Genomic DNA, 13801 nt, shown 5'->3' with positions numbered 1-13801 from the left:
AGAGAAGCTGCTGGAGTCCCCCTCCCTCCTTCTGGAGGAAACTGACTCACATCATCACAAAGGACACACAGAAACCACAGACATTGAGAACATTGTTGGGAAGGAAGCTGTGGACACTATAAACTCCAGCCCTTCCTCTCCAGGTTTCCTTTCCTGTTCCCCTGGTGGGAGAGGACCACACCCCACCCAGCGCCGGAAGACATCCTCCACAGGCCTTGGAGGACAGAGATGTTGCCTGGGTTATTTCTCCCAACTGTGAGTGGGGAGGCCCATACCAAGGGGCCCAGGGAGGAGGCTCTGAAAACTGAAGCCAAGTCACAGAGGCCCATGGACGGAGGAGCCCCTCCCTGCTGGGCGAATGGGAATGGGAGCTTAGCCCCACACAGATGTCCCTCCTGCCCTCCCCTCCCTGTGTGCTCTGGGAGAGGCCTCTGGGCTTTTGCTGATTCCTCTGGGGTCTGGCCAAGGGCCAAGAGCCTTAGTTCTCAGGACAAAAAAAAAAAAAAAGGAGAGACAGAATGGGATTCCGGGGAGGTAGGCTTAGAGGGCCAGAGAGAGCACAGCTCAGGAGAAGCCAGCCCCGGAGCCCTTCAAGGCTGGAGTGAAACTAGACAGCAAGTGGAAAGCTGGCTCAGCCAGGCCAGGAGGGAGCCCAAGAAGGCAGCAGGCAGTGGGCTGTGCTCCTTGAGAGGAAGGATGGACAGATGGATGGACAGACAGACAGACTCTGCAGCCAGGGTGTGCTGGAACTGCCACCAGACAGGGCATTGCTCCGAGCCCCTTAGGCCCAGTGGTCAATTCTGGGGAATCCTGGAGGAGCACCCCTGAGACACGGTAGGGTAGTGGGCAGACATGGCTTTGCTCAGGAGAGGTTTGGCCCCGCACTGGCCTGCTCACTACCATTCATATGTGCACCAAGGCAGTGCTTATTTTTACCTGGGTAGGTTCAGCTTCTGATCACAGAAATGGAGGGGGCTTTCCACTGGTTTCCATGGAAACATTAGGCAGAGCATCTGCTACCCGAATAAACAAGGTTAGGCTGGTAGGACTCTTTCTGGAATTACTTTGCTGTTTCTACCAAGGAAAACTGTTCCACTTGTATTTTTACCACCCCTTTCTTATGTGCCAGAGGAGGGGAAGGGTAGTCAGAGGGGCCGGGCTGGAGCACAGGGAAGGAGAGAGAGTTGGCAAAAAGCAAGTATTCAGAGAAGCCCCTTTGTTTCCATTTTTAATCTCAAAGTAGCATCCCGTGATGAGGTCACAGGAGCCTGGGCTCTTGTCCCAGCCTGCCCCCACTTGCTGGCTCCCCCAGAACAGCCAGCCTATCTTTTGGGTGTCCCTGGTGTACCATGGGGCACGTCGGCTGGCCGAAGAGCAAGCTACCAGTTGCAGGAGGGGTGAGACCTGAGCGTGATTGGTTTCATTTTTACAGAATAGAGGGAGGGGGCGCTGCAGGGCTTGGTTGTGAAGTCAGAAAGGACGGCGCACTGGTGCACATGTGCATGAGAGAAGTGGTTTTATTCCAGGTGTTTTTCATAAAGACGAGGTCCTCGGGGACAGCAAGTGGCACATGCTTTGGTCAACAAGAGGAAAAGCAAAAACAGAACAGGGCTGAGTCTCAAAGGACCGCAGACAAGTGCCGAGCCCAGTCTGATCACAGGGAAGGAGGGGGCCCTCTCAAAGGCTCTCTGAGCAGCAGTCCTCTTACATTCAATGAGAGATGCCCACGCTCCCTGTCCCTAAAGGTCCATGCTGTCCGCCAGGGTGGACACGCACAACAGAGATGGCGGAGGATGAAACATCACACAGAGGACAGAAGTGTGGCCCTAGGGGCCAAGCGCTCCACACTGGTGAGCCCAGGGGGTGCACATCGGGGCACAGGAGTACTGCTGAGAGGACGCTGGCACTGCAGACCACAGCCCCAAGGGCCACATGGAGGGAGCAGGCCCCTAGCAGTTTAGGCACACCAGGGAGGGGGAGGGGAGTGGCAGCTCCGGTGACAGGTAGCTCCAGTCCAGAGTAGTTCAGACCCTTAGGGGATCAAAGGCCTCTCTCTGTATGAAACTGGGGAAATCCATGGACCCTCTCCCCAGGAAAATGCATATATGCACACACATGCACTATTTGGGGGACAATTTCAGGAGTGCCTAGGCCCTCTGGAATCCATAAACTCCCTAGGGGACCCCAGGCTGATTTGCTTTGGATGGGATACCCCCATGGGGTTCCTGGTACCACCAGTCTTCTGCCTAAGATCACACCGCCTGAGCCAGTGGGGCAGGGGAAGAGGAACATGGGAAATAGCAGAAGTGGTTCTAAGATCAGACCCTGGGGTAGGGGGAGAAGAGGCCCAGGGGCTGTGAGAAGGAAGAGGGAGCTCTGCACAAACAGGGGCCACCGGCCAGCCTCCAGGCCACCGCAGCGGCTAAGCCCCAAGAGCTTCCATCCTGCAGCTGGGAGGGGTGAGGATGAGTCCTACCTGGATGGCTTACACTCCATGACTCAGGGAATGTCGATGCTCCAGAATGGAGGGCTCTGCTCTTACCTTACTGGCCATCTGACCCTGAAACACTGTATTTACAAAGGCAAGGGCTTTGGAGAAGGCAGGAGTCAAAAACTAGGATGGTGCCTGTTCTTACGGGGTCCACATGGTGCGCCCGGGGGAGGGGGCCAGGGCACCGGCTGGTTGTTAAGGCCCAAGGGAGAGCTCTAGTCCTGACACTTATCCAAACAGAAGTGGGATCTGTTTAATAACTGTATTCCCGAGGCTGCCCCCAGAGATCTCCTTGTAGCCCCTTGCTGAGTACATGGGGACCAGAGCGCAGGACTGGAGGCACAGGGCCCTGGGACTGGTACGTGTGGGAGGAACTAGGTCCTGGGGAGAAATCCACTCTTTCAGTGCTTTGCTGCTTTTCCGTCTGCAGTTCTTCCTTCTGCAGATCATCCATCCTTTGCCCCAGATCCCATCGCTCCAGCTGCCCCTCAACCCCACCCCAGCACCTGCCTAGGACAGGCCACTGAGCTCCTCACGTCTTCCTGTTCTCTACCCGCCCCCATGGGCTGCCCCTTCCTCTACCTTCAGCCTGCCTCCCATCCATGTTGCCCACACTCTCCTCTCATGCCCAATCCCACGGGCAGCCCCCTGATCCAGCAGGACTGGTGCGAGCTTCTGTCCTCGCTCTCCCCAGCCAACAAGAGGAGGGCCCCAAACCCCTATCTGGGCCCTGGAAGGGCAAAGGGAGGGAACAAAGGGCCAGGGCATCAGTCCAATCTCTGCTCAGCAGCAGTCCAGCATCCCGACCGGCTCCTCTCCCTGGGCGAGGCGGGGACGGCGGCCAGGGCAGCAGGGCATCCATCCCCCCTGCATCCTCCCCATACAAGATTTGGAGAATCGTGTGTTGTGGCAGCGGTGTTTGCTGATGATTCTGGCAGAAATGTGAGGAGATGGAAACAGCCCGCTTTGTACTCCCCCACCCTAACCCCCTTCCGGTCCCAAAGTCTCATGCAAAAAGTACAGGAGGCCTGGGGCTACGGTCATGTGTGTGGCAACAGCTGCCACTGCTGGGCTGGGATGTCGGCCTGGCACTTGCTGGTCACCAGCTGTGTGGGCTTGGCCTCCAGGCAGAGGCCGCTGACTGAATGCTGGATGAAAGAGGCTTTTCTCCTCCATCTCTGCGGGGAGAGGCAGGGAAGGAGAGAGGAGAGAAAATAATAATTAATAATAATAATAATGTCCGCATCCTCACTAGCCGTGTATGTACATGGCCCTAGGGCACACCGCCGTTGAACTAGTCTGTGTGTCCCTCACTTAGGAGGCTCCCCAACCCCACACACAAGCTTTCAGCCCATCCCTCCAGATGCTCTCTTGCCTCTGCAGGTTGGCATGGAGTTACCACCTAGATCAGAGGCCCATAGGCTGACTCTAACCCAGAGATGTATTTTGTTTGGCCTGCACAGTGCTTATTTAAAATTTGGCCTAGTCGTCACATAAAAATCTGCATTTCCAAAGCTTCCCTTTAGATGTGGGCCCAGTTTCTTTGGTGGCATCAGCTGGGACTGAGAATCTGCTCCTGCTGCAGGTGGGGTTCTGATCTCTGTCCCCGGCAGCCCCACCTGGTCCCTACGCTTCTCTAGGGCTTCCTACTTGTCCCTGTAGGCACTTGAGTGTGAGTCCTGGACTAGGTGAATCTTTTACTCCTTCAAACAAGGTTTCTTTTTCCTGCCACTCTATGCTCTGTCCTGGCCTGTAGCCGTGCAGCCGGTTATGTACACCCTGTAGTGGGGACTGGCTGCCACCCCTGCAGAGATGAAGAGTGAAGCCAGTGGGGTGGTGGGGGCACTCGAGTCCCCTATCAGAGTCATGAACAGGCATCCAAGTCAGTGCCTTCACCTTCTGGTGTCTCCCCTGCCTCAGGCTTGACAAGGGGGCAAGAGTTGCTCCTGTAGAACGTTTTGAAAGTGGCCATCTGGAGGATGGAGTGTGGTTTGGACACTCAGAAAGGAAGAGAGGCTCAGGACAGAGTAAACAGTGAGCCATGTCTATTTTTGACTTCTCTCCTATTTCCCTCCCAGGCTTCCCTCTCCTCGCTTCCTATATCTACCTTGTCCCCTGTCCTCCATAGGATATATGGAGTCCTCATGACCACGTGGATGGAGCCCACAGGGCTCTGAGGGGGAAAGGCCACATTCTTATGGGAGCAAACTAGGAGAAGGGAGATTCACAGCACCCACCGGCTGCAGGGCCAGGGCTGGGGCTTCAGGGAACGCGAGGTGGGCAGAGAAGGGAACCAACTGGGATGTACACACAGGGTGGAAGGCGGGGACTGCGAGCCTAGATTCCCCTTGGGAATGCGGGGCTCTGGAGTGAAGGGCTGAGAACCAGTCTCTCTGGCCCATGTGGTCACAGCAGAGAGGAGTCCCCGGCCTAAAGGTCCCGGGCAGTGGGTGGGACGGGGCCTTTGGTCCCTCGGGAACTCACAGCATCCTATTGCCTTGTGCTCTTCCAGTCTCTGACCTCCTGGGGGAGGCCAGCCACACTCTCCCCGGGTGGGCACTGATGCACCAGGCCCTTCGTTCATCCTTGTGGCCAGCATGACCTGCACTTTCCCTGATACAAGGTAGGCACCCATGCAGTTTTATTTTATGAAGAATGAATGCTTGAGGGAATGAATGAATCCCTCAGTCATGAGGAAGTGCTCCCCAATCACAGGATTCTCACTCCCCACCTGTGCAGTCAGGCACAGTCTCTGGGTCTCCCCGACCCTTCCAGCTACTCAGCCCTGGCCCGGCCAGAGAAACGACATCACCTCACAGCACTCACTCTCCCATCGCCACGGCCTTGGTTCTTGCAGATTCCTTACTAGGCAGACCGGAGAGGAAGCCCCTCGTTTCATATGTGAAGAGACTGAGGCTCAGAGAGGTCAGGGGGCGACAGAGCTGGGACCTGCTGACCCCATCCCAGAGGCTCTTGTGCCCATCTATGTCTCCTATAACTGATACCCAAGTGCCTCAGAAATGGGGCCAAAGAGGGGCCAGGAAGGGAGGTGCAGATTCGAGAAGGAACCTGCAGTGTAGATTTCATCCTGTCCTCCTGGAGGAGAGAGCACAGCTGTTGGGGGCCTGGCAGGACTTGCAGGAGCAGAAGGAATGGGGCCAAGGGAGATTCCAAGGAGCCCCACAGTCTGGGTCAGCATGAAGGGAAAAATGGGTGCTTCCGCTCCAGAGAAGCATTTGAGTGGTGGCTGCCCTGGGAACTGCTTCTCTAACTTTGGCCTCAGCCAGGAGTGGGTGGGAGTGAGCTCAAGACTTGACCCTCAGAAAGACGGGCGCTCCAGGTGAGGGGGAGCCTGGGGAACTGCCTCACTGTAGGGCAAGGGCAGTGGGCAGGGGGCAGCAGCTCAGCCAGGAAGTGTCTCAGATGTGTCCAGGAGGCCCAGCAAGCAAACCATGGCACACAGATCGCTCTCGCTCTCTCTCTCTCTCTCTCTCTTTCTCTCTCTCTCTCTCTCTCTCTCACATACACACACACACACACACACACACACGCACACGCACACACACACACACGCTGGAGGGAGAGAAGGGATCTCGCTGCTGTTTCAGAATAAAATAGCAAACTGCCAATCAACCCTAAAGAAAGAGCTGACCCAGGCAAACAGAAAAGAGGCGGGAGGAAAACCCTAGCAGCTGAATTAGAGAGCCAGGCACCCTCCTGCCCCTCGCACTGCCCTGCAGGCTGGCCAGGGGCAGGCATGGGAGGTCACCGGGAGGGGGTGGGCAGAGGAAGGGCTAGAACAGACCCCATGCCTTGGTGTCCATTCCCGGACAGAGGGGCAGCCCTCCCAGCCAGGAACGGAGCGGGCTGTGTCACCAGCTGCTGTGTGCCCTAAATAAGTGACTTCATCTCTCTGAACATCCATTTCTTCCTGGACAGGTGGACCTGATCTGTCTCCCCAAATTAATGAAAACAGGGCAGGTAAGAATGTTTGACAAATGCAAAAGTCAGTGCTCAGGCAAGCCTGGCATGCCAGCTTGGAAATCACTGTGTCTGGATCTCAGGGTCCCTAGTCAGCAAGCAGTCAAGAAATACTGAGCACCTACTATGTGCTGGGATACCTACTATGTGCTGGGGTGAGACTGTGGGCTTAGGAGTCACATTGACCTGGGTTTGAACCCCAGCTCCACTCCTTCCCAGCTGTGTGATCTGATGTATTAAATTCAGCGAGCCTCGGTTTTCTTGCCTCTAAAATGGGGTTCATACCAGGGCCCAAGTTGCTGGGTTGCTGGGAGAGTTAGATGAGATGGTCTATGTAAAACTCCCAGCACAGGCTCTCGGTAAACGCTAATATTTATTTTGGCTGTGCTGGTTGTCAGGGGCCAGAGAAACAGTGTCGACGAGACAAATAATCCCTGCCCTCATGGAGCTCACAGGTTGCACGATGGACATTTAACAACTATTTACCTGAAGAAGTACTTCTTCATGAATAAAACAATAGACTTGACCTGGACACGGGCATCAGCCCCCACAGACCCTCACTCTAGAAGGCTTGTTTGAGTCTATGTGTCACGTCTCCACTGTGTGTTCTCCAGGGCTGCTGGCCATCCTGTGCCCAGGGGCGAGGAGGCTTACCTGCCTGCCTTCTCTTGGGTTGCACATCTGCAGTACGACCAGGGTTCCAGGGGAGACAGAGGTGGAAGTGGTAGCCAGGCACTTCCGCTGCTGCTGGATGAGATGGTCACTGAATAGCCACGCCTGTCAGACAGGGAGCAGAAAGGCCGGTTCAAAAAGTATAGTGATAGATGGATAGATGGGTAGATAGTTAATAAAGCAAATACACTGTGTATCTTGGTAGAATTTTTTTTTTTTTTTTACAAATAAGAAGGATGGATTTACGGGTAGTCATTGTACAATGCTTTCAACTTTTCTATGTGTTTGAAATTTTTCATAATAGAGTATTGGGGTGGGGAGCTCAGCTGGAGCTGGCCAGAGGGCAATCGAGGATGGATGAAAGGATGCTTGGGATGGGGAGAAAGACAGGACGTGGGAGCAGGGCAGCCAGGGAGCCAGCCACATCGTGATCTACATGACCTGCTCTAGTTTGACGTTGGTGCATCAACATGTGGTACACATGGGAGTCCCAGGCGCCCTGCGGCTGGCCTGTCATACAGGCTGACCACAGCTGCAACGCAGGAGAGAACTGGGCACTGTTTGGGCAGCATTCCTCCCTCTGCAAGGAGAAAGCCAGTGGTGCTCAGAGGGCAACTGTGTGACAGGCTAAAATGGGGACAGAATGTGGCAGGAGCAGAGTGCTAGGGGACAGCTCACAGGGTCCTTGGGAAAGGGGGTTAGTGGAGGGTGAAAACAGAAAGATGAGAATGGGCAGAAGAAAGCCCCTCACCCCACACCCAGGCCTATCCCGGAGGTCCCAAGCAGCTTACCTGGGCCACTGGGGGGTTCTTGGCGGACCCTCTGCAGACCCCCATTCCGAGCAGGAAGTTGCCAGCCGTGTCCTGGCCTTGGAATTCTAGGCAGTTAGCCCCCTGCTTAATGATGCCCGGCACTTCCTTCACAGGGACACTGAGAGAAAAGGCAGTGATCAGGCTTGTCCTCTGCCCTCTGCGGGCTTACCCAGAGGGCAACACCCAGTCAGCCCCCCGGGCACCCAGGACTCCGTGGGGTGGGACCCTGGGGGGAAGGCCCAGCAGCAGAGGGTGCTGAGCAGGGATGCCTCTGGAAGGCTGGGCCTCGCCCCGCTGGGTTCTGAGCACCTCTGGGAACCTCAGGGAACCTCAGGGACTGCCCTGGAGGCCAGGCCTCGGAGGACCTGGTGAGGAGAGAGCTCAAACCAGAAACCAGGGCTCCCCAGCCCAGAAAGAGGATATCCCGGGTAGAGGCTGGGGCCTAAATGTGGGCTCAATAAGCAATCTCCAAATGACAGGGAAGGGGTCGCTTTGACAAATTTAATACACACAAATATGAAACTGTATTCAATCTCACTAATGATTAAAGAAATACTTATTAGGGAGTTACCACTGTTTACCATATGTATATATATGTGTGTGTTTATATATATTTGTATATATAAAATGATATATATTTATATATTTAAATGTATGTGTGTGTGTGTATATATATATATATTTTTTTTTTTAATATCAATACCTGTGTTGGCAACAGCTGTGGGATTGGATCTTTTCATACTGCACAAGTGAGAGCACAAGTTGGCCCATCTTTTCTGGAGGACACTGTGGTATTATGCATCAAAGACCTTAAAAATGTACACACCTTTGACCTAACAATCCCACTTCTGAGAACTTAATATCCTAGGGCAATAATTATGGACGTGTACAGAGATTTGGTTTAAAGGCTGTTAATTCAGAGTGACTGATTATGCTGAAAACATTGGAAATTCCTAGATATCTAACAAGAGGGTATGGGCTAAGTAAATTCTGATTCAACTGTAGGATGGAAAACTCTTTAGCCATTAAAAATGATTCTGAGAAAGAATACCTGGCAATGTGGAGAAGTGTTCACAATATACTGTTAAGTAAAACAGGCACGTTTCAAAATAGTATATTATTAAAACATTTTATATGCACAGGCAAACATGCTTAAACACACACATACACACTGACATAAGACGCACTGTCTTACCACATGGGTAATAAACCTAAGGAGGCTGCTAGTCCCAGCTGATGAGGGCTTATACTCCTGGGTTTAGAATGTTATATACGAGCTTGGATTATGGATGCACAGAGGGATAATGGGGAACCAGGAGAGCTTAGAGTCTGACCATGTGCCTAATTCTATCTGCCTCTCTGTTATCTTTGTCAGGAAGAGAACTTGGGCAGGGGGCGCAGATCAGACGGGGTGTCCCCCTCTGGGTGGGGCTTGTGCATTTCAACTAGCCACAGTCCCCTCCACTCCCTATTGTCATCCCCATCCACTTGACTTATTTCCATTACCATTCTAATCACTGTGAGTTTTAAGTTTGTAACCTCTGCTAGGTGCAAGGCTGTTGAGAGGCAAGAGCTCCACCCTTCTGCTTCAACCAGGGGCAATGAGTTATATTTCCTCTCTACAGAGAGTAAGGTCCTACTGGGGCCTCTCTGAGAGGCCAAGGTTGTGCCAGACCTTTCTCTTCTCTTCCTCTCCCTACCCCTTGCTGCTTAGGCAGATGTGCAAGTTGAACAGTTTTCAGAGGTGAGGCAGGCACTATCCAAATGTGGCAATGGCCACTGGCACCACAGGCCTGCCCACTGAGGCTTATGGAAGAAACCCAGGGCTTGGGCAGCAATCTCAAGACCAGATGCAGCTCCTGAGGTGTCTGAGTGGTAGCAGCCCTGGAGCAGCTGGGATGACTCTCACCTGCTTCCTCTGCTCCCGGGCAGAGCCAGGCTAAGCCATCCTGTTTGTTGGTCACCCTCTTAAGTCTGCATCTGCTTCCCTCTCTATGGATCACCTCCAAGCTGGGCTGCCATTAGCCCTCATGATGTCTTTGTAGAAGACATCTTTGCTATAGGAGCCCCTTTCTCAAGATACTTCCATCTGTTATAAAATCATCAGAAAATCTGGTTTTGTTAGAAGACTTTCACTGCCATCTTCCAGGAGCTGTTGTAATAAATGTGCCATATCTACTGCATGACCAACACCCTTGCAAATGTGATGTGCTTGTACAATGCCCAGCCTGCACAGCTGTTCCTGACCAGCCTAATAAAAGCAATATATTAGCAATTGCTGAGCCAGCTGCAGAACTCGGATGTGGAAAAGGGGCAGAGTTGTAGCAGCACTGCAGGCCAGCCTAGGAAAGCAAAGGCCTCTCCCTTCAGCCTCCTTGGCCTCCCCATTGCCCATGTGCAAGTGCAGCCCAACTACTAGGATCCCCTATTTGGAGGAAAGTTGGTATCATTTGGGCCCATAGATCTCCTTTTGAACCAACAGCCTGATCCCTTCCTGGCCCCTCAGCCTGAGAACTGAGGCCAAACATGAATGAACAGACTGAGGATGAGTAATCTGGATCGGAATGAGCTGCATTTTCTACCTAAACAACAAAAAATCATTTTTAAACTCCCACACGGTGACAGAATAAACAGAAGATGACTTATGCTTCTTATTGAACAAAGCTGGTTTCATCCACTCTCCTGTCTTGTGATCGATCCAGGCTCCTGATAGGCATAAACTACTTCTTTCTCTCAGTCCTCCGGGGATGACATGGGACAGCGTGGAGGGACAGGGTGTGAGGAGGAGGGGCACAGCCGGGTCCTCCCCAACACTTCCCCTGGGCTCCCCAGCTCCTGCCTGAGGCCTAGAGTCCATGGCTCCAACCGGATGTTGCAGGAACTCTGACAGAATGGAAAGAACTGACCATGCTTTTCTCCTCAGAAATGACACATCTGAATGAAACTGTCCCCTTAAAAGTGGGCACTTGAGGAAGCTGTTCATTTATTATACTTTTATAAATTAATGTTCTTCCCTTCACAGCTATCATCTGGGGAGCTGGGGTTATCCAAGCTGCCAACTTTTTTCAAGGATGTTGCCGTTGCTCTAACTGTTTTGGAATTCCTTGAACGTAGCTCCCAGAGTCACTTTATTCTTGTTCCTTATTTCAGTCTTGTCACCCTGTATTGAGGACCCAGGACTGTATCATCTGGGGGAATCAACTAACTTATTCCCTGGACTTGGCTGCAACTTAACCACAGCTGTATTCCAAAAATCAAATCTGCCCTCAAAGGACAGAGATGTGCCTCCTTTGAGGATATGCAGGCTCTGAAGGGTTGTGTGTTCTAGAAAGCCATGGCAGAATCCTTGGGAGACAGCAGTGGAATAACCCATTCCCCAAGGTGACAGATCTACAAGAGAGAATGCTAATTTCAAAGTTATTACTGAGGTTTATTCACTGTGCAATTTATTCAGTTAAAAACATTTATCAAGGGGTGGGTATAGCTCAGTGGTGGAGCGATGCTTAACATAGATGAGGTCCTGGGTTCAATCCCCAGTACCTCCATTAAAAAAAAATTTTTTTAAAAAGGGAAGATGTCCAAGTAGTAGGACCATGAGCTCGCCTCTCCGCGACCACAGCAAAACCACAGCTGACTGCTAAACAACCATCGGAAAAAAGAGACTGGAACTTAGCAAAAAAGATCTTCAACTGGAAACATACAGAGGGAACCACATTAGGATGGTAAGAGAGGCTAGCGATATATTTGGGCCCCATATCCTGCCCCCACCAGTTGGGCCACCCACAAACTGAAGAATAACTAAGTTGCAGAGACCCTCCCACAAGAGTGAGAGTTCTGAGCCCCATATCAGGCTCCCCAGCCCAAGGTTCTGGCACTGGGAGGAGGAGACCCCAGAACATCTGGTTTTGTAGGCCAGTGGGGCTTAACTCTAGGAATCCCACAGAACTGGGAGGAACAGAGACTTCATTCTCTTGAGAAGCATACACAGAATCTCGTGTGTGCCAGGTCCAAGGGCAGAGGCAGTGATTTCATAGGAACCTGGGCCAGACCTGTCTGCTTGTTTTGGAAGTTCTCCTGGAGAGATAGGGGATTGCTGCGGCTCAGCCAGGGAACATAAAAGCTGGTGATGGACATTCTGGGAGTGTTCATCTACATGAGATTTTCTGGAGGTTGACATCTTGATTGGATCATTAGCACCAAGACCTGGCCCCACCCAACAGCCTGTAGGCTTAAGGGCTGGGAAGCCTCAGGCCAAACAACATAGTAAGTAGGAACACAGCCCCAGCCATCAGCAGACTTCTTGAGCCCCAAACGCCTCTAGACACAGCCCTACCCACCAGAGGTCCAGGACCAAGCTTCACCCAGCAGTGGGCAGGCACCAGCTCCTCCTGCCAGGAAACCTGCATAAGCCTCTAGCCCAGCCTCATCCACTAGGGGGCAGATACCAGAAATAAGAAAACCACAATCCCAAAGCCTGTGGAAGGAATCCACAAACACAGGCCAGACTCTACACTGGGACTGGCTGGACCCTGGCCCTTGGGTGACAAGAGAGGAATGTACTGCTGGGACGCACAGGACATCTCCCACAGAGGGCCACCTCTCCAAGGTCCTACCTAAAAATACAAATAGAAAGATAGACAATATGAAGCAGCAGAGGAATATCTCCCAGGCCAAGGCACAAGATATAATCCCAGAAGAAGAAATAAGTGATGAAGAGATAAGCAATTTATCCGAGAAAGAGTTTAGAGTAATGATAGCGAAGATGTTCAGAGAACTCAAGAGGAGTATAGATGCACAGAGTGAAGTTTTTAGCAAAGAGTTGGAAAATATAAAGAATACCCAAACAGAGTTGAAGAATAAAGTCACTGAAATGAATAACAACACACTAAAAGAAACCAAGAGTAGACTAAATGAGGCAGAAGAACAGATCCGTCAGCTAGAAGACAGATTAGTGGAAATCACTACTGCAGAACAGAGAAAAGAAAAAGAATGAAAAGAAATGAAGATAGTTTAAGAGAACTCTGGGACAACATGAAGCACATTAATATTCACATTATAGGGGTCCCAGAAAGAAAAGAGAGAGAGAAAGGACCTGAGAAAATTTTTGAGGCAATAATAATCGAAAACTTCCCCAACTTGGGGAAGGAAACAGTCACCCAAGTCCAGGAAGCACAGAGAGTTCTGTACAGGATCAACCCAAAGAGGAACACACCAAGGCACGTAGTCATCAAATTGACAAAAATTAAGGATAAGGAGAAAATAAAATCAGCAAGAAAATAGCAACAAGTAACATATGAGGGAACTCCCATAAGGTTATCAGCTGATTTTTCAGCAGAAACTCTACAGGTCAGAAGGGAGTGGCATGATATATTTAAAGTAATGAAAGGGGAAAACTTACAACCAAGAATACTCTATCCAGCAAGGCTCTCATTCAGATTTGATGGAGAAATCAAAGCTTCACAGATAAACAAAAGCTGAAAGAACTTAGCACCACCAAATCAGCTTTACAACAAATGTTAAAGGAACTTCTCTAGTCATCAAACCACAACAACAACAAAAAAAAAAAAAAAAAAAAAAAAAGAAGGAGAAAAGAAAAAGACCTGAAGACCTACAAAAGATTTCTCTGGCAATTCAGGGTCTTTTGTGGTTCCATATACATTTTGGAATTGATTGTTCTAGTTCTGTGAAAAATGTGAGTATTTTGACAAGGGGTTGCATTGGATCTGTAGATTGCTTTGGGTAGTGTGGCCATTCTGATAATGTTGATTCTTCCAATCCAAGAGCACAAGGTACCTTTTCATTTTTTTGTATCATCTTCAGTTTCCTTCATCAATGTTTTACAGTT

The 13801-nt window shown here is 51.3% G+C and overlaps 1 protein-coding gene across 1 annotated transcript in view; it reads right to left on the bottom strand.

Annotated features, from left to right (window-relative positions):
- Positions 1–1499: 1499 nt before the first annotated feature.
- GALNT16 (polypeptide N-acetylgalactosaminyltransferase 16) overlaps positions 1500–13801 on the bottom strand; it is an 81192-nt gene continuing 68890 nt past the window's right edge. The window contains exons 13-15 of the mRNA XM_032482259.1: positions 7936–8074; positions 7127–7249; positions 1500–3669 (exon numbers count right to left, since the gene is read on the bottom strand). Of these exons, the coding sequence (XP_032338150.1) occupies positions 3532–3669; positions 7127–7249; positions 7936–8074 (400 nt within the window). The 3' untranslated portion in view covers positions 1500–3531. The remainder of the gene's footprint in view (positions 3670–7126; positions 7250–7935; positions 8075–13801) is intronic.

This window comes from Camelus ferus, chromosome 6 (genome assembly GCF_009834535.1).
Source record: "Camelus ferus isolate YT-003-E chromosome 6, BCGSAC_Cfer_1.0, whole genome shotgun sequence".
In the NCBI taxonomy this organism is placed as follows: domain Eukaryota; kingdom Metazoa; phylum Chordata; class Mammalia; order Artiodactyla; family Camelidae; genus Camelus; species Camelus ferus.
This window is presented reverse-complemented; position numbering and strand designations above follow the sequence as displayed.